Source organism: Danio rerio, chromosome 12, assembly GCF_049306965.1.
Source record: "Danio rerio strain Tuebingen ecotype United States chromosome 12, GRCz12tu, whole genome shotgun sequence".
NCBI lineage: Eukaryota > Metazoa > Chordata > Actinopteri > Cypriniformes > Danionidae > Danio > Danio rerio.
Window position 1 is genome coordinate 47077501 of NC_133187.1, and position 15000 is coordinate 47092500.

Here is a 15000-nt window from a genome sequence, read left to right on the forward strand (position 1 = left end):
GAATGCCTCTCGTGAGCATGCGTGCCATTCTCACCCGTGCTGTTCTTGTGTAAAAAGCCGCCGGAGGCCGCTGTTGAGCGACCGTCTGTCCGACTGACCGACTGGTTGAATGACTAAACAATTGACTGGGCGGCCGGCCAATCGGCTGACCCGGTCAACCTCCTCCTCCTTCTTCCCTAAACCCAATTTACGAAAGCCGTGCAGAAAACGAAAAGCCCTCATCTGCATTCTCGCCCCCTTATGAACTCGGTCGTTTTGTTTTTTGGATTCTGTTTTTTGTTTCGCCTGATTTCTGGAACCGCTCTTCCTCAGACTCGAACCCGGTCGTCGAATGCTGCCGGCTCCTCCTCTGGGCCTCCGCTCTGCCGACGTAACAGGATGAGCTAACCGGACAAACTGGTTGCAGCGGGAAAGCCGTCCACATTAAGGAGGCGAGCCGTCAGCCCAGCTGGCGAGCGAGAAGAGAAAACGAAATGCGGCCATACGTACCTCCGGCTACGTAAATCGCGGTCTCCAGAAACGTCCGCGGGGCTACATTTTCAGAATGAGCTTGGGTTGCCTTTTTTGCTGTGTGGTTCGGCCACTTTTCGGCCACTCAAATGTCCACTGGTGACCATGTGGTCTCTTAAACACTCTAGATTTACTAGATTTACTTTTTTACTGAAGTACGAATGAAAACCCAAGACACTAAACAGAAACTAATTCAAGTAATTCATAAAAAAAAAAATCTAATAATATTCTATTGACTTCAATGGAACACCTAGTCAGATTGAATTAGATGTCTAAAACAAGGTTAAGCAAACAAAAATACTATTTAGATGCTAATAAACAGTTAATATCTTAACAGTAAGCAGGTAATAAGTCAATAGTAAATGTTAGTTAAACTAAAGCGTTACCAATAGGTAAGTATATGTAAACTTCAATTCCAGTTGTAAGACCAACAAATAATAACTTGATTTCTAGTTGAGCATTTGGAAAAGTGGCAGAAGGTGGATTTTTCCCATGAATCATCAGTTTGGTAAAGGAAAAATCATGGTTTGGGGTTACATTCAGTATGGGGGCGTACGAGAGATCTTCAGAGTGGATGATCAACATCAACAGCCTGAGGTATCAGGACATTTGTGCTGCCCATTTCATTACAAGCCACAGAAGAGGGCAGATTCTCCAGCAGGATAGCGCTCCTTCTCATACTTCAGCCTTCACATCAAAGCTCCTGAAAAGCAAAGAAGGTCATGATGCTCCAGGATTGGCCAGCCCAGTCACCTGTTTTCAGATGATGGAGGAGACATTGAAGATGAAAACAAAAGAATCTTGATGAGCTCTGGGAGTTCTGCAGGAACACTTTCTTTGCCATTCCAGATGATTTTACTAATAAGTGATTTGAGTTATATTTTTATCACAATTTATCATTATATTATTTGTTGCTTCTAAAACCTGGATAGGCGACAAGACTTTTGTTTTGTAGTGTATGTACCTGTATGTGTGTATCTAATTATGTGTGTACTATGCATGTATAGGGTATGTAAATATATAAGCATGTAAGTATGAGAGTAAGTAAAGACATAAATATTAATACGTCATTTATTTTATATTTATTTATCATCATATTTTTACCTATTAGTACTTTTAGGGCATTTTCCCACTGAATTTTAAATGCTAAGATGTAGAAAAGTCAGCACTCAGAGCTCTTCTAGCACTGCTGAAAGTGTCAGGTATTAGCAGAGCAGTGTGGATCTTTAGCTGTACACAAGAACACACTGTAGGTTCTGCTCTGATGTATAATAGATGAGTATTATTGTGCAGAGAGAGAGAGAGAGAGAGGGCTTTAATTGAAGCTTTTCATGGCAGATCCACACATACTGGTGGACTACCCTGAAAGGCTAGATTTTTTTTTCTCCTGTCTCACTCTTTCTGTCATGCATTTTCTCATCTTTTCATTTTCCTGCCCACCCCTTTGCATGCATAATCTATTTCTGCCCTGCTTTCAGCGCTGCTTTTTCAGCTTCAGTGGGAATTTAGAAAAATCTGACAGGCACTGATGTATGTGCACATACACACATTCAACTGTCTGAGGACATGCAGCATGTTAGTAGTTCATTACTGTAGTAGAATAAAACTATAAAACTCAAATAATATATGTTGCCTGAATTGAAATAAACAACTGAAATAAAATGAAGCATGTAAAAACTTTGATTTCAGAGAGTTGCAAAGAAAAAATGTATCATTTTAATTCAGTTTAACATTAAATTAATTTAAAAAAGTCAATTAAAAATGAATATTTAAAAAATAAGCAAACTTATAAAAACCCAAACAAACAAAAAAGAAGCTTCTTTTTACTTTTAGGTACAACAACAGCATCAACAGCCTGAGCCAGGTATCAAGACATTTGTGCTGCCCATTACGTTACAAACCACAGGAGAGGGCAAATTCTCCAGCAGGATAGCACTCCTTCTCATACTTCAGCCTTCACATCAAAGCTCCTGAAAGCAAAGAAGGTCAATGTGCTCCAGGATTGGCCAGCCCAGTCACCTGACATGAACATTATTGAGCATGTCTGGGGTAAGATGGAGGAGGCATTTAAGATGAATCCAAAGAATCTTGATGAACTCTGGGAGTCCTGCAGGAACGCTTTCTTTGCCATTCCAGATGACTTTATTGATAAGTGATTTGAGTCAGTGCAGAGATGTATGGATGCAGTCCTCCAAGCTCATGATGGAGTCAGACACAATATTTATTCTGTTTCTACTGCAGCATGACTTTATATTCTATACTGGACATTATTTCTGTTAAGTGACAATACTTTTGTCTAAGCAAAGTCAGACCTTACTGTCCTAATGAAATCATTAAAAATCAAGAGATGATCATATTTTATTTTGCTAAAATAAGTGTAATCTAGAAGCCTTTGCCATTCACTTCCAAAAGATCAACTACCAGTCAACTTATTATTTGTTGTTTCTAAAACTCGGATAGGTGACAAGACTTTTATCAGGTAGTGTATATTTTAAAAAAGTCAAACTTTTTATAAACCCCATCTTCTGACTTGAATCCATTTTGAATGCGCAGTCTCTAGCTTAGCTCTGCAAGTATGTCAGCACTTTAACCAACAGTAGTTCTGGCTTAGCAGAAGCGCATGGCTTTCTGCCTTGAAATGTGGCTCACTTGCATCCTCTCTGAAAGCCAGAACAGAATCCAGCTTGAGCAGCCAGAAGCGTTTGTCATGTGAAGAGTGTTTCAGGCCTTCTGGACTCTTATTTTTTGTTTGTGTTTGTTGTCAGAAAACTCTGATGTGGGCGCAGACGCAGTTCTGGCCCTGAACGCCGCCGCCGTCATCGCAAACATAAAGCTGCAGGTCCAGCAGAGACGAAAATCATCGCTCACAGCAGCAGGTACGCTGGCAATGATTTTTGTAAATGGCACAGTATTTAACTGTATTATGAACTGTATCTCATTGCAGGACAGTAGTGCGGTATGTTACTGTATTTTAAAGACACATGATGAAAATGACTGTATATCTTATTGTAAAGACATACCTACAATTCTGTAAATACAAATACAGCAAGATAAATGGTGCTGTAAATGTAAATTCAGTATTTCTGCTGTAGAGGATTCACAGTAAGTTACTGGCGAACTGCTGCAACGTATGCACAATGTGTACAGCAAATCAGGGCTTTACGTTTCCCAAAACCACAGCTAGACAACTAAAGTCACGTTTTACCTATAGCAACAAGTTTACTTTAGTAAATGGAAGCTAATCCCATGTCCACACTAATATGTTTTTGTTTAAAAATGCATATTTCTTCATGCAATTATTTTACTTTTATTACTAAAGCTCTGATCAAAGCTGAACATGTTTAACTCTGCTAAACTAGAAATACTAAAAATAAAACTGAAACTAAATATTCATTCATTCATTTTCTTTCGGATTAGTCCTTAATTTATCAGGGGTTGCCACAGCGGATTCAACCACTAACTATTCCAGCATATGTTTCATGCAGCGGATGCCCTCCCAGCTGCAACCTAGTGCTGTGAAACATCCATACACTCTCACATTCACACACATACTTATACACTACGGCCAATTTAGCTTACCCAATTCACCTATAGCGCATATATTTGGATATTTGGACTGTGGGGGAAACCGGAGCACCCAGAGGAAACCCACGCCAACAGAACATGCAATCTCCATGCAGAAATGCCAAGTTGAGATTTGAATCAGCGACCTTCTTGCTGTGAGGCCACAGTGCTAACCACTGAGCCCAGTGTTGGCGTGAGTTTCCTCCGTGTGCTCCAGTTTACCCCACAGTCCAAACACGTGAGCTATAGGGAAATTGAATTAACTAAATTGGCCATAGTGTATGTGTGTGAATGAGTGTGTATGGATGTTCCCCAGTACTGGGTTGCAGCTGGAAGGGCATTTGCTTTGTAAAACATATGCTGGAATAGTTGACAGTTCACTCCGCTGTGGTGACCCCTGATGAATAAAAGACCTAGGCCGAAGGAAAATAAATGAATGAGGAATAAATGCTAATGCTTCATACTGTACATGTTTGCAGCATTAATAAAGCATCCATGTCTTGAGTTCGGTCTGTCTGATCCATTTGATTGATTGACACAGGACTGATTACTCTACCTAGCCAATCACTGTATACAAGTAAAAATAAACATAGTAGCGACTCAGTAAAAGTACCGATACAGAACTAAAAATGTACTTAGTCCACAGCAAAACTGCTCAAGTTACTTATAGTTTTTGTCTTGTTTCTAGTTTAAATATCTCAAAATTCTTAAATCAAGAAGCATTTTCCTGGCAAGAGTTTGCCCTTAAATCAACCAAAATGATCTGCCATTGGGGTAAGCAGAATAATCTAGTTTTTTCTAGTCCAAGTCAGGGGTTCTCAAACTTACCCCCAAAATTACAATGCCAGTGACTCGTAACCCCCAATATTCTCTGAGGTGGTAATAAATATATAAACCTTACACACCGGCGCACATATACCAATAGGCCCAAGTGTATTCCTTATTTAATTTTAAAGAACACCATTTGGAGAGCATCCTCCATGTTCAGTTGTGGCCTGTATTTATGTTTAATGTACATGAGTGCCGTAAAGATGTCAGAACGTTTAACCTGGTACCTTACAATCAATCTGATGTGTCTTTAATATTACATAATCACCCCAGGGGTTGCAAAAAATGGAAAGGCTGATGGCTTTTTATTTGCATGTTGTTTTATTAGTGTAACTAGTAACTACTATTTTTTTCAACCCAAGCTCTTTCTGGAAACGTAGCCCCGCGAACGTTTCTGGAGACCGTGATTTACATGGCCGGAGGTACGTATGGCTGCGTTTTGTTTTGTTTTTTATCGAGCGAACGCTGCGGGGCGGTGTGACGCTGCTCCGCTCCTCCTCTTCGCGCTCGCTGGCTGACGGCTCGCCTCCATGTGGAGGGCTTTTCCGCTTCAACCAGTTTGTCCGCTTAGCTTGCAGCGTTTTGTCAGCGGAACGGAGGCCCGGAGGGAGGAGGAGCCGGCCACGGCTTCGAGTCTGGGGAAGAGCTGTTCCAGAAATCAGGTAAAATAGAAAAACAGAATCCAAAAAAATAAAAGCGAACGAGTTTGCGACGGGGCGAGATCCGAAAACATGGTCAAAATCGGACGAGGGCTTTTGCTTTTTTTTTTCTGGACAGCTTTTGCAAATCGTCGCTTGGGTTTAGGGTAGGAGGAGCAGGGCGGCTGGGTCGGCCAATTGGCTGTCCGGTCGATCGTTCAGTTGTTCAGCCAGTCAGTCAGACGGACGGCCGCTGTACAGCGGCCTCCGGCGGCTTTTCACGCGAGAACATAGAGGCGTCCGAGGCGCTCCCGAGAGGCGTCCGAGACGTGAAAAAGCGGATTCGAGAAAACAAAAACTGCTTGAATACGTACCTCCCGGGACGTATTTCGCGGTCTCCAGAAACGTCTGCGGGGCTACGTTTTTACAATAAGCCCGGGTTGATTTTTTGCTTCTGTAGGTTATGGATAAAATATGGTAATTCTAGTAGTTTAGCAAAATGCCTTTTTATTTTTGGAAATCCCCAAGCGACCCCCTGTCATAGTCTCATGACCCCTCAGTGGGTCCCGACCCACACTTTGAGAACCACTGATCTAGGAAATGCTTATTGATTGATCAATTTCTAGATATTTTAAGATATTAGAAACAAGACTAAAACTTTAAAGGGTCATGAAACCCTAAAACACATTTTTTGAGATGTGTGGCACGTTTTGCTAAAAACACTATTAGGGCACATGTATTTTACTATCAAGTGGGAATTATTATTGGGAGTTATTTTTCATGTTTTTAGTTTAGAGCAAATTTTCTCTTTTGGTATGAAAAGAAATATCAAACTAATGTCATGTACATGAGGTACATACCTGTCAACATTGGGACGGAAAATAAGGGATATGCCCACCACTATAATAAGCGCACTGTTGCCAACTATTTTCAATGAAAAGGCGCAAAGCTCTGCCTGAAAAGTCGCTAAAAGTTGCTAGATTATGTCATACGTCAATTTGCATATTATTGACGCCATCACGTTCTACTGTTTCTGTTCGTTCATCAGCCTGTGGTTAATAAAGCAGTATTCACATTTGCACTACGCTTTATGTAAGCATGTCAATTTATTAAATTGACTAAATTTATTGCTGTTTGAATGAAGTGTATCAGTATAGATGTGTAGTGAATTTGCAGTAATCACCCAGGCGTAATAAACTCAGACAAGTTCTGAAACGGTCATTAACATATCTCTGATTGTGAACAAGAAAAGAATAAATGGTCAAATTAAATTGTTAAAATAAAGGAGAAGCAGGGAGCTTTGACTGTACAATGGAAATACCTCACACTGCCAGTGCCGGTGCTAAATCATTTGCCATGGGTACGCCGCGCAGAGGGGTGATCTGCTCTCAGGCTGCAAGTGGGAGAGACTGTGTACGAGGACTGGGCCGCCTGTCAGCGCTCTAAGACATGGGAGGGGCCGGTGGCATCACTCGCAGCTTGTTGAGAAGGGTAGGGACAGTACAGTAATGACACATGAGAGTTTTTAAAAATCTCCAGTAACACAAAAAAGTTGCTAGATTTGTCGCCGGGCGCTTTTTTGAAAATTTGCTGCTAAATATAGTGGCAAAGTCGCAAAGTTGGCAACACTGAATAAGGGATCCCCCCCTTTAAATTTCCCAAATTACTAAATATGTTCATTTGGAGCTGTTTCTTTGTAAATAAACAGTTAAATGGTCAGTAATATGTTTTATTATTATTATTAATAAAATAAATATATACATTAGCAGCAAATGCGTTAGCAAACAGTTCAGCTTAATAAAATAGAATCAAGCTGTCAAATCTCATTAGCCGTTTTTTCACTGATTAATTTACACATTCTAATTAAAGAGCAACGGATGAATCTCTTATTTATTTAGATTTTTTTCACTTGATCAAATTAAATAAAAGGTGTCACTTTAAAAATGCACACATCTAACATTATAAGGAAAGCGTTTGACTGCTTTCCTAACTTTTTATGCTCATTTCAGATAAAATTAGTTGTGTTTGGAAAAAAAATCCACCAAGATCGACATATTTTGATATTATTATTATTATTATTATTAATTATGTCTATATGTCTGTTTAAACATGCACCCAAAACCCAGACTTTCACTCCGCTTTAAATTGTGTGTACAGAATCTGTTAGGGAAACAGCCTCTATTTAACACTATGGAGCGCATCAGCTGACAGTCACGCATCGCTACATGACTGTTTTAAGGAATTCCATATGAAGGAGAGATGGCATCTGTAATGAAAACGAAGGGAATCGCGCCATTTTTATATTTATTTAAAAGTGTTTTCATGCCTAAACAAAGCGAAAGCACTGAACAGACTCGCATTAAAGAGCAAGGGGCGGCCCCTGGTGGTTCGGCGGTATGGGTTGCATATAGGGAGGCCCGGCTCTTTAATGTTTATTTGCCTTCCTTCAGAGAAAGACTGAAAATACAGGAGAAATACGGGAAAATACTTTTACAGGATGATAGCGGGATAGAACTGTAAAATACGGGAGAATCCCAGGAAAAATGGGAGGGTTGACAGGTATGATGAGGTACATGAAAAACTTTTTTTGCATCGTAAAGAAGAGTTCCTGATAGGAAACATAACTGATAGGTAAGATTCTGCCCTGCTTATTAGGTTTCATGATGACGGTTCTGATGCTGAATTAAATGCCGCTTTCCTTTTTAGGCATCACACTAACTATGCATAAATCTGTGTGTTACTAGAGGACAGAGGGAATAATGAACACAGAGAGCTGAAAGACGAGGTCTCTGATAACGACAGAAAGAAGAAAACTCCTCCAGCAGCATCATGTGTGCAGTTTGTCCCGTTTGAGACTGGAAATGTTGCTCCTGAAGGACTTTCTCTCAGTGTGAGTTACTCTTCTGCTCCTACACTGCGACAACACTGCAAAAAAAATACTTTTCTTACTTAGATTTTGTCTTGTTTCTAGTTCAAATATCTCAAATTTCTTAAATCAAGAAGCATTTTCTAGACAAACAAAAAATATTGTATTGTTTTAAGAAATAATATGCCAAAATTAAGTGAGTTTTTCTTTAACACATGCTGAATAATCTGCCAATGGGGTGAGCAAAATAACCTAATTTTCTCTTTTAAATTAAGATTATTATTTCTATTTTAAATTAAGATTTATTTTGAGGTTTATTTAGAAATTAAACTGTAAGACCCTACTAACTTAGATTACAGATCTACAGAGTTAATTCAACAAAACGTACATGGTCTAGGTCAGGGGTGTCAAGTCCAAGTCAAGTCGAGTGTTTTTTGGATATTTGTCAAGCAAGTCTCAAGTCCTAAATTTTGTGACTTAAGTCTGACTCGAGTCAAGTCATGTGACCCCCCCCCCCCATCTCTGCTTTCAATAGTGTTTTAAGAAAATTCAAAGGGTTTTCTTTAAAATGATACCAAATTTTTGCATTTACACTTCTGCATGTGGATTTGGGAAGCTTTTAAATTCGGGAAGACAAAATCCAGGCGCAAATCCCAAAATAGCAGCAGAGTTTAAGAGGTTAAATTTGTTAAAACAATTAAGTTAATAACTTGTGTTGGGAGAACATGAAGGAATTTTACGGAAGGCAGCATTTTTACAGGGTATTTGGAGTGCAGTTGTTACAAACACAGATCATTTTAAACTTCTCATTTGCTCTCCTTGTACTGTAGCTCATTGAGAAGTAATTGAGATTGGTGATTTTTTTACACTCTTGAAATCTTGGTTTATTTAAAAAACAAATGGGTAAAATATGGGTTATAGTCCCTATTTCAACCAGATTTGGTTTAAAATAACCAAGCACACCCTGCATTTTTCAGAATGTATAAAAATCTCAGTTATGTTGGACGTCTTGATTATGAGTCTGAAGACTGAATGAATGTGTAATGTGTGTGTGCAGGAGGCTCTGGCTCACAGGCGGCCTGGTTTTATCCGGCGTTCTCAGGCCAGGGTTCGAGCGGTGGAGTGCAGGAGTGAAGAGAGACGGAAAGCAGAGATCCTGCAGGACAGAGGTGAAGGAGATTGTACTGACAATAACATCCTGTAGTTGCAAATATGTATTGAACGCATCAACATTTTTCTCAGAAAACATATTTCTAAAGGTGCTGCTGACTGAATTTTCCCTGGATGTTGGTAACAACAAAATAAATCCATAAATGCTAAGACAATAAATCTAACTATTTTACAAATGAAGTTATGTGTAATAAAAGCAAATGATGCAGGGAAAAAGTATTGAATACATGAAGAAAGGAAGGTGTAGTTTGGCAGTGAAAGCCCAGACAGCAGCTGAAATCTCTCAGTAGTTCTTCTCTGCCCTTCCTCAGTGTAAATGCATATCAGCTGCTTCAGTTCAACATCTACATTAGCAGGAGGATGAAGATGAAACCAGGGTGGACATTTCAGCAAGACAATGATCCCAAACACAGCCTAGGAAACTCTCAAATGCTTTCAGAGAAAGAAAATCAAGCTGTGGAATGGCCCAGCTACACTGCAAAAAATGCGTTTCTTGTTTAGATTTTTTATCTTGTTTCTCGTCTAAATATCTGAAAATTCCTAAATCAAGAAGAATTTTCTGGACAAGCAAAACACATTGTCTTGTTTTGAGAAATAATATGCCAATATTAAGTGAGTTTTTCCTTAAAACAAGCAAAATAATCTGCCATTGGGGAAAGCAAAATAATCTTGTTTTTTCTTTTGACGTAAGATTATTTTGCTTACCCCATTGGCAGATTATTTTGCTTGTTATAAGGAAAAACTCACTTAATATTGGCATATTATTTCTCAAAACAAGACAATGTGTTTTGCTTGTCCAGAAAATTCTTCTTGATTTAGGAATTTTCCGATATTTGGACTAGAAACAAGACAAAAAAAATCTAAGTAAGAAAATGATTTCTTGCAGTGTAATCACCTGACTCGAATCCAATACAAAATACAAAATAAAGGACAGATTTGATAGACGAGACCCACAGAACCATCAAGATTTTGCACAGTGTTGAAGTCTGTGAAAAACTCACACCTATGCAATGCATGTGACTTCATTCTCCATATGAGAGGCGTCTTTAAGCTGCCATCACCAAAAAAGCCTTTTAAATTAAGTATTAAATGCCTTTCAGTAGTTCAGTACTTTCTCCCTCTGTCATTCCACTGGTATTACACTTAACACATTTTTCTGATTTTTTTGCTTTGTTTTATTGTTATGTTCGTATTGTTTGGATTTTTAAAACTTTCTCCCGAAGCTCTTTTGAAAGCAGGGTGTAATGCGAGTAAAGGTAGAGATTTTCAGATGGTTTCTATAGGCACTGTAACACCAGATCAACAGTGTTTCATGTCCTCAATGCTCACACAGATTCTGCTCATCAAATCAGCCTCGGAAATGAGAGCAGAGCTTGTCAAAACACTGGAGGGAAAATTTCCGTGGCTGTTATTGAAAACAAAGGAAATATCGGCCCCATGTGGACACATGCTGAAGCTACAGTATTATATCATGCTTTATTTTAGCAACTACACAGAACACCCCTAGCAACCATCCAAAGCATTTTTAAAGGGATAGTCACCCTAGAAATCACATTTACTTACTTTTTACTCACCCTAAAGTCTTTTTTTAAATTCTGTTAAACGTAAAAAGAAGAGATTTTGAAGAATGCTGAAAACCTGTAACCAGGGTGCGATTTACAGGGGGGATAAGGGGCGACTGACCCCCCCAGTTAATGCTCTCCTCTGAAGGACATGAAAATGGGGGGTGCACGTATGGGGAGTCAGTCCACTAAATAGTAAGAAATAGTTGGCTCTGATCTGCATCTTAAATACCATTATCACTAATAATTATACATTTGACCACCCCTGTAATGGATTTTGTTATTGTGGATGCATAATCGCATGAAAATAAGTGTTTGTTTCTACATATAGCCTAAAAGTAAAGCAAAATTAGATGCATTGTTTGTATTGTTTGACCTACAGTATCCTCTGAAATGGCTAATCACAGGATATTGTTGACCAGAATATACAACTTACCCCACAAAACACGGACAAATTAAATATGTTGCATTAATAAAGTAGATTTAATTTAATTTGATTCACTAAAGCATGTATTACACAAAATAATATTACTGAAAAAAGTTGACCCCTCCTCTCCCCCAACCGTCAATGTATAATTCGCACTCTGCCTGTAACCATTGACTTCCATAGTAGGAAAAACAAATAAAGTAAAAGTCAATGGTTACAGGTTTGCAGCTGTCTTCAGAATATCTTCTTTTGTGTTTAACAGAAGAGAAAGGCTCATAAAGGTTTAAAACAAGTAAATGATGACAGAATTAGTGTTTTTGTGTGAACTATCCCTTTAACAACTTAATATACCTCCAAAACACCCCCAAATACATCCAATATACATGTAATTTTGATTAAATCATATTAATAAAAGCCTTGATGACAGAATCTGAAGGCATGGGACAACTGAATGTATTATTCACCCTCCTTTCGTGTTCACCTCCTGCCACTGACTCTAGTGTTCCTGGTCAAAGTTGACCGGTCCGTTTTAACCTGCTATTAAATTAACACAAATAAGATTTTTCAACACCAAATTTTTATTCAGCATTCTTTAGCTGTGAGTGTGAACAATGTCTCAAAATAGTGTTTAACATGAGTTTAAAGAATTACACTTAAAATATACACCTCCGGACTGGGCAACTGGGGTGGTGGTTTGCACTTTTAAGAAGGGGGACCGGAGGGTGTGCTATATGGGGATCACACTCCTAACCTCCCTGGGAAAGTCTATGCCAGGGTACTGGAGCAGAGAATCCAGCCAATGGTTGAACCTAGGATCCAGAAGGATCCAGAAGAAACAATGCGGTTTTCATCCAGGCTGTGGTACACTGGACCAGCTCTATACCCTCATCAGAGTGCTCAAGGGTTCATGGGAGAATGTCCAACCAGTCCACATGTGTTTTGTGGACTTGGAAAAGGCATTCGACTGTTCCTCGTGGCATTCTGTGGAGGGTGCTCTGGGAGTATGAGGTCAGAGGGACTTTGTTAAAGAACCTTTATGAACAGAGTGGGAGTTTGGTTTGTGTTGCCGACAGTAAGACAGACTTGTTTGTAGTTCATGTTGGACTCCGGCAGGGCTGCCCCTTGTCACCAGTTCTGTTCTTAATTTTTATGGAAAGAATTTCAAAGCGTAGCCATGGGCTGGAGGAGGTCTGGTTCGGGGACCACAGGATTTCATCGCTGTTATTCGCAGATGATGTTGTTCTGTTGGCTTCATCAGACATGGACCTTCAGCATGCACTGGGGCGGTTTGCTGCCGAGTGTGACGCAGCTGGGATGAGAATCAGCAGCTCCAAGTCGAGGTCATGGTGCTCCACCAGAAAAGGTGGTTTGCCATCTCAAAGTTGGAGGAAAGACCTTATCCAAGGTGGAGGAGTTCAAGTATCTTTGTTGTTTTGCTCTCGAGTGAGTGAAGGATGAAATGTGAGATTGACAGGCGGATTGGTGCAGTGGCAGCAGTAATGCGATTGATATATTGGTCTGTTGTGGTAAAGAAGGACCTGAGATGAAAGGAAAGGCTCTCGATTTACCAGTCAATCTACGTTCCTACTCTCACCTATGGTCATGAGCTTTGGGTCATGACCGAAAGGACAAGATCTCAGATACAAGCGGTCGAAATGAGTTTCATTCGCAGGGTGGCAGGGCGCACCCTTAGAGATAGGGTGAGGAGCTCTTTCATACGGGAGGAGCTTGGAGTAGTCAGCTGAAGTGGCTCAGGCATCTGTTTCAGAAGCCTCCTGGACACCTACCTAAGGAGGTGTTCCAGGCATGTCCCACCGGAAGGAGGCCTCAGGGAAGACCCAGGACATGCTGGAGGGACTATGTCTCTTGGCTGGCCTGGGAACGCTTCAGGATCCCCCCAGAGGAGCTGGAGGAAGTGTCTGGGGAGAGGAAAGTCTGGGGTTCTCTCCTACACAGCAAAATATGGGGACCCAAAACAACTCTATGGGTGTTAATTTCAACCCTTTGAAAGTGTCTCATGGGGTCCACTCAAAACAGAGTTAAATCAACACTTTCAAAAGGGTTGGCACATTGACACCGAAGAAAGGGTTAATTTTAACTCTGGGCAGAGTTAAAATATGTAACTATATTTAACACCGCCTGGTGTAATATATTGTTATTTTATTCAACTCTCTTTAGTGTAAAAATGGTAAAAAGGTCAAATAGACTGTAAATTACAAAATAAAAAACATTTTATTTGAAAACATTCACAACTTCAACAATTCATTCAGTTTTTAAAATGCAACAATGTCAAATATGCTTTAAATGTTTTATTAGTACAGACAGTATCAACAAAATATGTATGACCAGTGCTCAAAAAGGCTGTTTCAGTCCTTTGGTCCAAACTTGATGTGTTATCAGAGCAATTTGAAAGTTCAATATAGCGTCACTCATAGTTTTCTTCTGAACTCATAGTTTTCTTGTGAAATTACATTTTAAACAACTTGGCGTGCAAATCTTTCACTTCTGGTGTTTCCTTGGTCCTCCATATCAAACACAGCAGTTTAAATGAAGGTACAAATGCTGTAAACTTGTGTGAAAATAAACTGGAGCTAGGAAATCTCATCAAGCATGTCCTGTGAATGAAGTGCTTCCCAGCCACAGGATGATCTTTTTATCCATGATGATGTAGCAGCTGCTGATCGCTCGTCTGGTGGTTCCTGATGCACGGATATAGGGTGATGCTCATCTAAGAACTCTCCAAGACTCCAGCATGACTAAGAAAAATGTTTGAAAACAAATTGCAGTCAAATTCTATGATATATTTGAAAGAACATTTAAAGTAAATGAAACATTCAAGAAATCTAAACTCACCTTTTGAAAATCTTCATGATAATCCACAACTTGACTCTCCCAGCTGGTTGATGTGACAGGATATGGAAGAGTAGAAAAAACACATACATCACTGTTGGATCTCCAAAAACAATTAGGTTAACCACTATGATTAGAACTGGAAAAACAGGCAGCTGTCTGTCCAGAATCCTGAATTTAACACAACACTTGGAGCAAAATTTAGAGGAGCTTAAAATCTTTTATATCATTTAGTGATGCTGATTTCCCCAAAATATTGGCCACAGTGTAAAAAATATTCATAAACTTACAGTTTTCTGTAAGCGTGTGCGTGCATGTGTGTGTGTGTGTGTGTGTGTGTGTGCGTGCGTGTTTCTTTACCAGATTCAACTTGTTAGGCCCTTTCAGGTCCAGTATTGACGCCACCTTTCCTGGAGTCTAGCAGATGTTTCAGGTCCAAATAGAATCTAAAATATTAGGATAAGCAGAAGAGGAAAAGTGCAAAGCAGAGCAAAACATTATTTAAGTAACAGTTCACCCACAATACAAAACTTATCACCGTCATGTCATTTGTTATTCTCTAATGCTCTAATACCCTCTCAGCTT

At 39.6% G+C, this 15000-nt stretch overlaps 1 protein-coding gene and 1 long non-coding RNA gene across 20 annotated transcripts in view; one reads left to right on the forward strand and one right to left on the reverse strand.

The window, feature by feature from the left end:
* si:ch211-232h12.2 overlaps positions 1-15000 on the forward strand; it is a 50670-nt gene that overhangs the window by 22422 nt on the left and 13248 nt on the right. For all 19 annotated transcript variants that reach the window (XR_012388216.1, XR_012388218.1, XR_012388211.1 and 16 more), the window contains 3 exons: positions 3276-3386; positions 8285-8430; positions 9464-9575. Coding sequence is in view for 10 of the 19 variants with exons in the window: in XM_073918916.1 (XP_073775017.1) it covers positions 3276-3386; positions 8285-8430; positions 9464-9575 (369 nt within the window). In the remaining 9 variants the exon portion in view is untranslated. The remainder of the gene's footprint in view (positions 1-3275; positions 3387-8284; positions 8431-9463; positions 9576-15000) is intronic.
* LOC137496850 (uncharacterized) overlaps positions 13782-15000 on the reverse strand; it is a 3034-nt gene continuing 1815 nt past the window's right edge. The window contains exons 4-6 of the long non-coding RNA XR_011017480.2: positions 14776-14861; positions 14419-14461; positions 13782-14321 (exon numbers count right to left, since the gene is read on the reverse strand). This is a non-coding gene — a long non-coding RNA (uncharacterized lncRNA). The remainder of the gene's footprint in view (positions 14322-14418; positions 14462-14775; positions 14862-15000) is intronic.